Source organism: Oncorhynchus mykiss, unplaced genomic scaffold, assembly GCF_013265735.2.
Source record: "Oncorhynchus mykiss isolate Arlee unplaced genomic scaffold, USDA_OmykA_1.1 un_scaffold_215, whole genome shotgun sequence".
NCBI lineage: Eukaryota > Metazoa > Chordata > Actinopteri > Salmoniformes > Salmonidae > Oncorhynchus > Oncorhynchus mykiss.
This window is the reverse complement of record NW_023493685.1, coordinates 527,791-539,950: the sequence shown is the minus strand read 5'-3', so window position 1 is coordinate 539,950 and position 12,160 is coordinate 527,791. Positions and strand designations below refer to the sequence as shown.

Here is a 12,160-nt window from a genome sequence, read left to right as displayed (position 1 = left end):
TCCTTCACAGAACTAGGTCTATAACCATTATGCAATGGACATACAGTGTATCTATTTGAATGAAACAGAAATGCAAAACATTGGTACAACAACAGTATAGATCAGGGTTGTCAGCAGGGTACCTCTCCAGGAACAGGGTTGGAGTTAAAACCTACAGGAGGGTAGCTCTCCAGGAACAGGGTTGGAGTTAAAACCTACGGGAGGGTAGCTCTCTAGGAACAGTGTTGGGGTTAAAACCTACAGGAGGGTAGCTCTCCAGGTACAGTGTTGGGGTTAAAACCTACAGGAGGGTACCTCTCCTCGAACTGGGTTGGATAAAACCTACAGGAGGGTAGCTCTCCAGGTACAGTGTTGGGGTTAAAACCTACAGGAGGGTACCTCTCCTCGAACTGGGTTGGATAAAACCTACAGGAGGGTAGCTCTCTAGGAACAGGGTTGGAGTTAAAATCTACAGGAGGGTACCTCTACAGGAACAGGGTTGGAGTTAAAACCTACAGGAGGGTAGCTCTCCTCGAACAGGGTTGGATAAAACCTACAGGAGGGTAGCTCTCCAGGAACAGGTTGGAATTAAAACCTACAGGAGGGTACCCCTACAGGAACAGGGTTGGAGAGCACTGATATAGAGAAAGACTATATTGCGGTACCATTCTATTGTGTGTTTTGTGACAGTGTGTGTGCTTGTGATCATTTGTGTTTCTTCTGACCTAGTTTCTTCTGATGATCATGAGCGTGAATGTGTGATTGCAGATCGAGAGGCGCATGGAGCTGGTCCGTCTGGTGTCCCACAACGCACACAAGAGACTGGTCACCTGTCTACAGGGTCACATCGGAACGGAGGCAGAAAAGAGACACGTAAGGACAATCTCCTTCGCTACCTCCTTCTCATCCAATATTATCACACCTCTCCTCTTCTATCTGTCCTTCTCTACCTCCTTCTCATCCAATATTATCACACCTCTCCTCTTCTATCTCTCCTTCTCTACCTCCTTCTCATCCAATATTATCACACCTCTCCTCTTCTATCTCTCCTTCTCTACCTCCTTCTCACCCAATATTATCACACCTATCCACTTCTATCTGTCCTTCTCTACCTCCTTCTCATCCAATATTATCACACCTCTCCTCTTCTATCTGCCCTTCTCTACCTCCTTCTCATCCAATATTATCCCCCTCTCCTCTTCTATCTGTCCTTATCTACCTCCTTCTCATCCAATATTATCACACCTCTCCTCTTCTATCTCTCCTTCTCTACCTCCTTCTCATCCAATATTATCACACCTCTCCTCTTCTATCTCTCCTTCTCACCCTCTCCTCTTCTATCTGTCCTTTTATATCTCTCCTTCTCACCCTCTCCTCTTCTATCTATCCTTCTCTACCTCTCATTCCCACCCTCCCCTCTTCTATCTCCTTCTCTACCTCTCCTTCTCACCCTCTCCTCTTCTATCTCTCCTTCTCTACCTCTCCTTCTCACCCTCCCCTCTTATATCTCTCCTTCTCTACCTCTCCTTCTCACCCTCTCCTCTTCTATCTCTCCTCTACCTCTCCTTCTCACCCTCTCCTCTTCTCTCTCCTTCTCACCCTCTCCTCTTCCTTCTCTACCTCTCCTTCTCACCCTCTCCTCTTCTATCTCTCCTTCTCTACCTCTCCTTCTCACCCTCTCCTCTTCTATCTCTCCTTCTCTTCCTCTCCTTCTCTTCTCTCTCCTTCTCCCCCTCTCCTCTTCTATCTCTCCTTCTCTACCTCTCCTTCTCACCCTCTCCCCTTCTCTCTCCTTCTCTACCTCTCCTCTTCTCACCCTCTCCTCTTCTCACCCTCTCCTCTTCTATCTCTCCTTCTCTACCTCTCCTTCTCAGCCTCTCCTCTTCTATCTTTCCTTCTCTACCTCTCCTTCTCACCCTCCCCTCTTCTATCTTTCCTTCTCTACCTCTCCTTCTCACCCTCTCCTCTTCTATCTTTCCTTCTTTACCTCTCCTCTTGTATCTCTCCTTCTCAGGGAGAAGTGTTGTGAACAGCTCTTACCTCGAACTCAGACATCCACATTAACCACATACTAATGTCAATGAAAGATGTGCAATTACTGTCATTTTTAGTTATTTCATGTTAGGGTTTGAGCGCTAGAGAAGTTCCCCAAGTTCGCCGTCATCTCAATGTTCTCTCTCCTCTGCAATCACTACACAGCATGTCTCAGTAAATAGAGGATAGACTCAGTGGACATACATGTGGAGTAGGCCTCTCCAAACCCTCCACTATCTTTCCAATCCTCTGTTAGCCAGACCCGCCCCAGTGATGCAACATTACTGATATGACTGGCATTACTGTCATTACTTTCACTGCAGAATTGTCTCCTTATCTCGTGTTCGATACATGGACCTTTATAATTCCGAATAGACTTGCCCAGAACTGGCTGAGAGTTTGTGTTTCGAGGGGTGGACACTTCGCTAGTCTCATTAGTATATTTTCTAACACGTCTCCCCCCAGAACTTAGAGCATCTGACGCATAATACAACATTTTAGTTCTGGGTGTCCGAGATGAAAGATGATACAGTAACATGTCTTGTGTTGAGCAATATAACTACAAATCCCATGATGCCTTGTATTTCCTGCCACAGAAAAAGCTCCCTCTGACAGCGCTGTCCCAGGCCATGCAGGATGGAGGAAGCCAACTGGGGGAGGAGTCACTGATTGGGTGAGTGTGGAGCAATGACAGCAGACATGTATGGGGCCGGTTTCCCAGGTACAATGGAGATTCTCAATGTTTCTTATTCCAAGAACAGGCTACATCTGTGTTTGGAAAACCAGACAATGATATCTATGGTTTGAACATGGTTTCTACATGTTCAACATGCAGATTCAGAAAGATTCAGTTAGGAAGTTAGTCCATAAGCACAGAACATGATGAGATCCCAGGACTAAACTAGTGAGAGTTAGTTATACAGGGATGGATATGGTTGTTTAAAAGGCCCCAAATGTGTTTGTGGTATTCATACAATACCTATTACTCAGAGCTTCACGTTGATAACAGTCTCTCTCTCTCCTCTTTCTCTCTGTTTATCTGTGTATATATGTCTTTACGTGTGTGTGTGTGTGTGTGTGTGTGTGGCAGTAAGATGATGGATGTGTGTGGGGAGGCAGAGAGCAGACTAGCGTCTGAGCTGATGCAACACGAGGTCCAGCTAGAGAGAGACATCCTGGAACCTCTCAACCAGCTAGCAGAGGTGACCACCAACACTCTCCATATCTTACCCTGGCATTGATAACACTGAGCATGCCAATGGTCATACTAATGATAATTTATGATCTCTCCTTTACCTACCCAGGTGGACATTCCCAACATCCTGAGACAGAGGAAACAGCTGGCTAAGCTAGTCCTAGACTATGACTCAGCCAGAGCCAGGTACTGTACTAGAACCCCAGAGCCAGTTACTGGACTAGAACCCCAGAGCCAGGTACTGTATTAGAACCCCCAGAGCCAGATACTGGACTAGAACCTCGGAGCCAGTTAGTGGACTATAACCCCAGAGCCAGTTACTGGACTAGAACGCCAGAGCCAGTTACTAGACTAGAAACCCAGAGCCAGGTACTGGACTAGAACCCCTGAGCCAGGTACTGTATTAGAACCCCAGAGCCAGGTACTGTATTAGAACCCCTGAGCCAGGTACTGTATTAGAACCCCAGAGCTAGGTACTGTACTAGAACCCCAGAGCCAGCTCCTGGACTAAAACCCCAGAGCCAGCTACTGGACTAGAACCCCCTAGCCAGCTACTGGATTAGAACCCCAGAGCCAGCTACTGGACTAGAACCCCAGAGCCAGCTTCTGGACTAGAACCCCAGAGCCAGCTACTGGACTAGAACCCCAGAGCCAGTCACTGGACTAGAACCCCAGAGCCAGTCACTGGACTAGAACCCCAGAGCCAGCTACTGGACTAGAACCCCAGAGCCAGCTACTGGACTAGAACCCCAGAGCCAGCTACGGGACTAGAACCCCAGAGCCAGCTCCTGGACTAGAACCCCAGAGCCAGCTCCTGGACTAGAACCCCAGAGCCAGCTACTGGACTAGAACCCCAAAAATAAAGCTATGCCAAATACATGTTTTTATTTTGCAAAAGTTGTATGTGCATTTCTCAAGTAAAGATCTATGTTCACACATAGATGAGACAAAGTTCCACATCTCCATTATATTTTCTTTTTGTTCCAGGTGGTTGCAGGCAAGCAAGTCTATTCACTTTTCCACCAACTACCAGGCCACGGCCGCCAAGGTTGAAACTCTCAAAGACGAGATGGACGAGGCCCTGAACAAAGTGGAGATGTGTAAGGTACTGTAGGTAGTATTCATAAGTCTAGTTAGAATTTTTCAATGAAAAGGAACTGGTCACTCGCTAGCAACATACTGTAGTAACAAGACTGGAGAAACACTGTTGTTTTATAGATTGATTTGGGATAAAAACAGAACAGCTGTTTTTTACAGATTGATTCACCATATCAAGTGTCTCCACTGAAATCATGTCAACATGTTTTTACTTTCATAGTGTATTGAACTGATATCATTTATCATTTAAGGGAGATCTATTGGCACCAAATGTGCACATACAGCAGAGGATGTAATGGGAGGACAAAGTGGTACACATACAGCAGAGGATGTAATGGGTGGACAAAGTGGTACACATACAGCAGAGGATGTAATGGGTGGACAAAGTGGTACACATACAGCAGAGGATGTAATGGGTGGACAAAGTGGTACACATACAGCAGAGGATGTAATGGGAGGACAAAGTGGTACACATACAGCAGAGGATGTAATGGGTGGACAAAGTGGTACACATACAACAGAGGATGTAATGGGTGGACAAAGTGGTACACATACAACAGAGGATGTAATGGGTGGACAAAGTGGTACACATACAGCAGAGGATGTAATGGGTGGACAAAGTGGTACACATACAACAGAGGATGTAATGGGTGGACAAAGTGGTACACATACAACAGAGGATGTAATGGGAGGACAAAGTGGTACACATACAGCAGAGGATGTAATGGGAGGACAAAGTGGTACACATACAACAGAGGATGTAATGGGAGGACAAAGTGGTACACATACAGCAGAGGATGTAATGGGTGGACAAAGTGGTACACATACAGCAGAGGATGTAATGGGAGGACAAAGTGGTACACATACAGCAGAGGATGTAATGGGTGGACAAAGTGGTACACATACAGCAGAGGATGTAATGGGAGGACAAAGTGGTACACATACAGCAGAGGATGTAATGGGTGGACAAAGTGGTACACATACAGCAGAGGATGTAATGGGTGGACAAAGTGGTACACATACAGCAGAGGATGTAATGGGAGGACAAAGTGGTACACATACAACAGAGGATGTAATGGGTGGACAAAGTGGTACACATACAGCAGAGGATGTAATGGGTGGACAAAGTGGTACACATACAGCAGAGGATGTAATGGGTGGACAAAGTGGTACACATACAACAGAGGATGTAATGGGAGGACAAAGTGGTACACATACAGCAGAGGATGTAATGGGTGGACAAAGTGGTACACATACAGCAGAGGATGTAATGGGTGGACAAAGTGGTACACATACAGCAGAGGATGTAATGGGAGGACAAAGTGGTACACATACAGCAGAGGATGTAATGGGAGGACAAAGTGGTACACATACAACAGAGGATGTAATGGGAGGACAAAGTGGTAGAAGTAGGTTTCCAGGGAATGTTGCAGGTTTCCAGCACTATGAAAAACTCTGTATAAATGAAAGTCTAGGGACAATACAGGGCAGCATGAGAGCACACACTCCTGATATTCCCAGTATTTCTAGATGACCTTGGGAAATTGGGAATACCTTCCTGCTCTAATGACTGGAGGTAAAGTTGAAAAGATGGTGGCATATTCCAGTTAAGGCTTCTTAATCATGACAGGATCATCTCTGATGACCTGGCTGAACAGAGGGTTATTGTGACAGGGGTATGAACAGAGGGTTATTGTGACGGGTATGAACAGGGGGTTATTGTGACAGGGGTATGAACAGAGGGTTATTGTGACAGGGGTATGAACAGGGGGTTATTGTGACAGGGGTATGAACAGGGGGTTGTTGTGACAGGGGTATGAACAGGGGGTTGTTGTGACAGGGGTATGAACAGGGGGTTATTGTGACAGGGGTATGAACAGTAGGTTATTGTGACAGGGGTATGAACAGGGGGTTATTGTGACAGGGGTATGAACAGAAGGTTATTGTGACAGGGGTATGAACAGGGGGTTATTGTGACAGGGGTATGAACAGGGGGTTATTGTGACAGGGGTATGAACAGGGGGTTATTGTGACAGGGGTATGAACAGGGGGTTATTGTGACAGGGGTATGAACAGAAGGTTATTGTGACAGGGGTATGAACAGTAGGTTATTGTGACAGGGGTATGAACAGGGGGTTATTGTGACAGGGGTATGAACAGGGGGTTATTGTGACAGGGGTATGAACAGGGGGTTATTGTGACAGGGGTATGACCAGAAGGTTATTGTGATAGGGGTATGAACGGGGGGTTATTGTGACAGGGGTATGAACGGGGGGTTATTGTGACGGGGTATGAACGGGGGTTATTGTGACGGGTATATGGATGGGGGGTTATTGCGACAGGGGTATGAACGGGGGGTTATTGTGACGGGGTATGAACAGGGGGTTATTGTGACAGGGGTATGAACAGAAGGTTATTGTGACGGGTTTGAAAAGAAGGTTATTGTGACAGGGGTATGACCAGAAGTTTATTGTGACAGGGGTATGAACAGAAGGTTATTGCGACAGGGGTATGAACAGAAGGTTATTGTGACAGGTATGAACAGAACCTGACATACATGTTATTAGGGCTATGTTATTAAAGGGCCGTGACTGTGCTGTCAGTTACCTGCTATACATGATATTCACATTGTCAGGATCAATGTTCAGGTTCAATGATCCAGAGGGATATCAAAGAAAGGCTAGATTTATTAACCACAATGGGTGTTGCAGCTTCAAGATAAGATACAACGTCACAAGTACATATATCTATAACCTCCGTCTAGGCCCCCTTTCCCAAACAGACTCCCCCCTTCTGTGTCTAGGATGAACAACCAATCTCTGTGGTGTAGACCCAATCAGAAGTGGGTCTACATCACATTTGGAGGGACAAGATGCTGATGTTCACGTCTTCCCTCCTCAGGACCAGCTGTCTGCTGACATGTATAACTTCTCCTCCAAGGAGGGCGACTACGCCCGATACTATGTTATTGTGAGTATCCTTCATCCTGACTATATCATAACATCATCATTTCCTTCAGATCACATTTGACCCACATTAGCTCATCATTTGAAATGTTCATTTACAGTAGGGTAGTATTGGATTGAAAACTTTCTTGACCCCCAGGGAATTTAAGGTGTGGCATTTGGAATAAATTGAATGCCATACAATATAAATGTGTGTGATGCCATGTGAATGTGTGTGATGCCATGTGAATGTGTGTGATGCCATGTGAATGTGTGTGATGCCATGTGAATGTGTGTGATGCCATGTGAATGTGTGTGATGCCATGTGAATGTGTGTGATGTCATGTGAATGTGTGTGATGCCATGTGAATGTGTGTGATGCCATGTGAATGTGTGTGATGTCATGTGAATGTGTGTGATGCCATGTGAATGTGTGTGATGCCATGTGAATGTGTGTGATGCCATGTGAATGTGTGTGATGTCATGTGAATGTGTGCGATGCCATGTGAATGTGTGTGATGCCATGTGAATGTGTGTGATGCCATGTGAATGTGTGTGATGTCATGTGAATGTGTGTGATGCCATGTGAATGTGTGTGATGTCATGTGAATGTGTGTGATGCCATGTGAATGTGTGTGATGTCATGTGAATGTGTGTGATGCCATGTGAATGTGTGCGATGTCATGTGAATTTGTGTGATGCCATGTGAATGTGTGTGATGTCATGTGAATGTGTGATGTCATGTGAATGTGTATCAGTTGGTAGAGGCCCAGGCTGACTACCACAGGAGGTCTCTGGCTGCTCTGGAAGGAGTCCTGCCGACCATACAGGCACAGAACGGTAAAGGAAACCTTAATGAATCAAAACTTGTTAACAATTTTCTTGATAAAATACAAAACATTAATGTTTTTCCCCTGCAAGAATAAATTCAGCTGAATGTTGATTCAAAATGCTTTCTCACTTCATGCAATGAATGTTCTGACTGCATCACCTTGGTCAGATATGTGTTACCTCTAACCAGTAGTCTCTTTCATTTCAAAGCCACTATTCACAAAGCACAGCCAACTGTTCATGTCATGTTAAGTAGGATACCGAGTCTGATAAAGGTTTGTTATAAAAAGAGAAAATCTCAAGTGACTTTACTGGTGTCGGTTTGTTAAGTCTTGGCTCTTCATTTCCTTAGCAGTAAAACAAAGAGGTGCTAATGAGCAGTTTTTCTCTGACTTAATGAAATAGGAATTAGATTGAATCAGGTTAAATTAGATTTGAGTGAAAATGGCTCTATTGTCTTAAAAACACATCACATCTGGGCCGGTATCCCCCTGTCTGTATAAAGCTGATTCATTATGAACTGAAAGGCTAAACTGATCCTAGATCAGCAGTCCTACTCTGAGCGCTTTTTGAATAGAGGCCCTGGTCTCACTCTGGAACAGATCAATTAATGACATGTGCTAAAATGCAGTTGGTTATTAGTGAGCAATCGGTTAATCTGTTAGTCGTGCTCCAAAATGACAGGAATAACCTAGCAGTCAGAACAGAATCTTTGTTTCCTCACATGCGGTTCATGATAATGAAACTGACCTACGCTGGCGGCCATGTTGTGCCCTGTGTACAGACTCATGGATGGAGAAGCCTGCGTACGGCACGGCTCTGGAAGAGCACCTGAAGAGGAGTAACCGTGAGATCGCCCTGCCCTTAGAGGCCTGTGTCATGATGCTGCTGGAGACTGGCATGAAGGAGGAGGTAACCATCACCATGACGATGATGAGGAAAAGACCAGAATAGAATTACAAATCATTTGTAGACTGCAAATTGACTGCAAGAAGCCCAAACAGATATACAGTGCCTTGCGAAAGTATTCGGCCCCCTTGAACTTTGCTGCCTTTTGCCACATTTCAGGCTTCAAACATAAAGATATAAAACTGTATTTTTTTGTGAAGAATCAACAAGTGGGACACAATCATGAAGTGGAACGACATTTATTGGATATTTCAAACTTTTTTAACAAATCAAAAACTGAAAAATTGGGCGTGCAAAATTATTCAGCCCCTTTACTTTCAGTGCAGCAAACTCTCTCCAGAAGTTCAGTGAGGATCTCTGAATGATCCAATGTTGACCTAAATGACTAATGATGATAAATACAATCCACCTGTGTGTAATCAAGTCTCTGTATAAATGCACCTGCACTGTGATAGTCTCAGAGGTCCGTTAAAAGCGCAGAGAGCATCATGAAGAACAAGGAACACACCAGGCAGGTCCGAGATACTGTTGTGAAGAAGTTTAAAGCCGGATTTGGATACAAATTTCCCAAGCTTTAAACATCCCAAGGAGCACTGTGCAAGCGATAATATTGAAATGGAAGGAGTATCAGACCACTGCAAATCTACCAAGACCTGGCCGTCCCTCTAAACTTTCAGCTCATACAAGGAGAAGACTGATCAGAGATGCAGCCAAGAGGCCCATGATCACTCTGGATGAACTGCAGAGATCTACAGCTGAGGTGGGAGACTCTGTCCATAGGACAACAATCAGTCGTATATTGCACAAATCTGGCCTTTATGGAAGAGTGGCAAGAAGAAAGCCATTTCTTAATGATATCCATAAAAAGTGTTGTTTAAAGTTTGCCACAAGCCACCTGGGAGACACACCAAACATGTGGAAGAAGGTGCTCTGGTCAGATGAAACCAAAATTGAACTTTTTGGCAACAATGCAAAACGTTATGTTTGGCGTAAAAGCAACACAGCTCATCACCCTGAACACACCATCCCCACTGTCAAACATGGTGGTGGCAGCATCATGGTTTGGGCCTGCTTTTCTTTAGCAGGGACAGGGAAGATGGTTAAAATTGATGGGAAGATGGATGGAGCCAAATACAGGACCATTCTGGAAGAAAACCTGATGGAGTCTGCAAAAGACCTGAGACTGGGACGGAGATTTGTCTTCCAACAAGACAATGATCCAAAACATAAAGCAAAATCTACAATGGAATGGTTCAAAAATAAACATATCCAGGTGTTAGAATGGCCAAGTCAAAGTCCAGACCTGAATCCAATCGAGAATCTGTGGAAAGAACTGAAAACTGCTGTTCACAAATGCTCTCCATCCAACCTCACTGAGCTCGAGCTGTTTTGCAAGGAGGAATGGGAAAAAATGTCGGTCTCTCGATGTGCAAAACTGATAGAGACATACCCCAAGCGACTTACAGCTGTAATCGCAGCAAAAGGCTGGCACTACAAAGTATTAACTTAAGGGGGCTGAATAATTTTGCACGCCCAATTTTTCAGTTTTTGATTTGTTAAAAAAGTTTGAAATATCCAATAAATGTCGTTCCACTTCATGATTGTGTCCCACTTGTTGTTGATTCTTCACAAAAAAATACAGTTTTATATCTTTATGTTTGAAGCCTGAAATGTGGCAAAAGGTCGCAAAGTTCAAGGGGGCCGAATACTTTCGCAAGGCACTGTAATATTGGACTAAAACATAATAATTTCAAACCTTGCTTACATTTGTATAGGATCAATGGTAGTATAACTCTACATTATGTGTGGGAATACTTTGGAACAGATTTCCAAAATGAAAAACACTTGGAGCTGATTTGCTGGTGTTTCTACAGTCTTTCAGGTCCAACAAAAAAGTTGGGGGGACAATTGAAATCATTTGGACCGCGGGCCGCCAGTTGGGTAACCCAGGGCTAGTGTTTTTATAGTGCTTCTCACTAGGTCTCATTTCACTACTAGTTATTGAGGGTAAGTCACCCTATCCATATCTAATGTGTAGCAAACTACCCACTCCTTTATGATCAAGACCAACTTGTTACAGACAGAAGACTAGGCAATTGCCATTTCACACACATGCTGAGTAAGAGCCTACGGTCTGGTACTGATGACATCTGTGGTCTGGTTCTTTGGTTGGTTAACCAGCCTCGTGCCTTGGAGGGAAGTTTTCAACTGTTTCGTTTCTTTTTATACAGTCAGAACTGTTGTTGCAAATATCTTTCGCTCAACCTCAAAGACTCGTATCTCTAGATGTGATTTGATGGTATCTATTTTCTCCCTCCTTCCTTGTCTCAGTCATACCCAAACCAGACGGCCTTCTCTAATTTTAGAACAGAAAGTAGACATCCATTTCCCCCTCAAAGAGCTTCTCAATTCAATGCAAGTTGGCATTTTTCCTCATTTATATTTGTATCTAACCGTGGTTAGTTTGTTGAACCAGTTCTAATTTTCTATGAAGAAAAAAACATTTGTAAACTTTAAGACTTTAAAACTGTATCTCTCTCTTTTCAGGGTCTGTTCCGAATCGCTGCTGGGGCCTCCAAACTAAAGAAGCTGAAGGCAGCGCTGGACTGTTCCACCTCCCAGTTAGAGGAGTTTTACTCCGACCCCCATGCTGTAGCTGGTATGACCCATTTCCCTTACATAACTCATTAAAGTTGTTTTCGTTCCACTTTACTCTCAATAGTCTATGCAAGGGTTGAATTTGGGGGTGCAGAGTAGAAGACAATACAAACGGCAATCTTTGGATTTGAGACCGTATTCAGTCCAGTGGGTATGGTGTATATTTGAGTTGGAAATTATAATGTATCCTGCTATGCCCTCCGACGAGCCATCAAACAGGCAAAGCACCAACATCGGGCTAAGATTGAATCGTACTACACCGGCTCTGACACTCGTCTTATGTGGCAGGGCTTGCAAACTATTACAGACTACAAAGGGAAGCACAGCCGCTAGCTGCCCAGTGACATGAGCCTACCAGACGAGCGAAATCACTTCTATTCTCGCTTCGAGGCAAGCAATACTGAGGCATGCATGAGAGCATCAGCTGTTCCGGACAACTGTGTGATCACGCTCTCCATAGCCGACGTGAGTAAGACCCTTAAACAGGTCAACATTCACAAGGCTGTGGGAC

The 12,160-nt window shown here is 44.6% G+C and overlaps 1 protein-coding gene across 1 annotated transcript in view; it reads left to right on the top strand.

Annotated features, from left to right (window-relative positions):
* LOC110486820 (rho GTPase-activating protein 17) overlaps nt 1-12,160 on the top strand; it is a 45,249-nt gene that overhangs the window by 28,620 nt on the left and 4,469 nt on the right. The window contains exons 3-11 of the mRNA XM_036972991.1: nt 748-852; nt 2,610-2,686; nt 3,104-3,215; nt 3,318-3,394; nt 4,196-4,313; nt 7,208-7,276; nt 8,010-8,091; nt 8,867-8,994; nt 11,539-11,650. Of these exons, the coding sequence (XP_036828886.1) occupies nt 748-852; nt 2,610-2,686; nt 3,104-3,215; nt 3,318-3,394; nt 4,196-4,313; nt 7,208-7,276; nt 8,010-8,091; nt 8,867-8,994; nt 11,539-11,650 (880 nt within the window). The remainder of the gene's footprint in view (nt 1-747; nt 853-2,609; nt 2,687-3,103; nt 3,216-3,317; nt 3,395-4,195; nt 4,314-7,207; nt 7,277-8,009; nt 8,092-8,866; nt 8,995-11,538; nt 11,651-12,160) is intronic.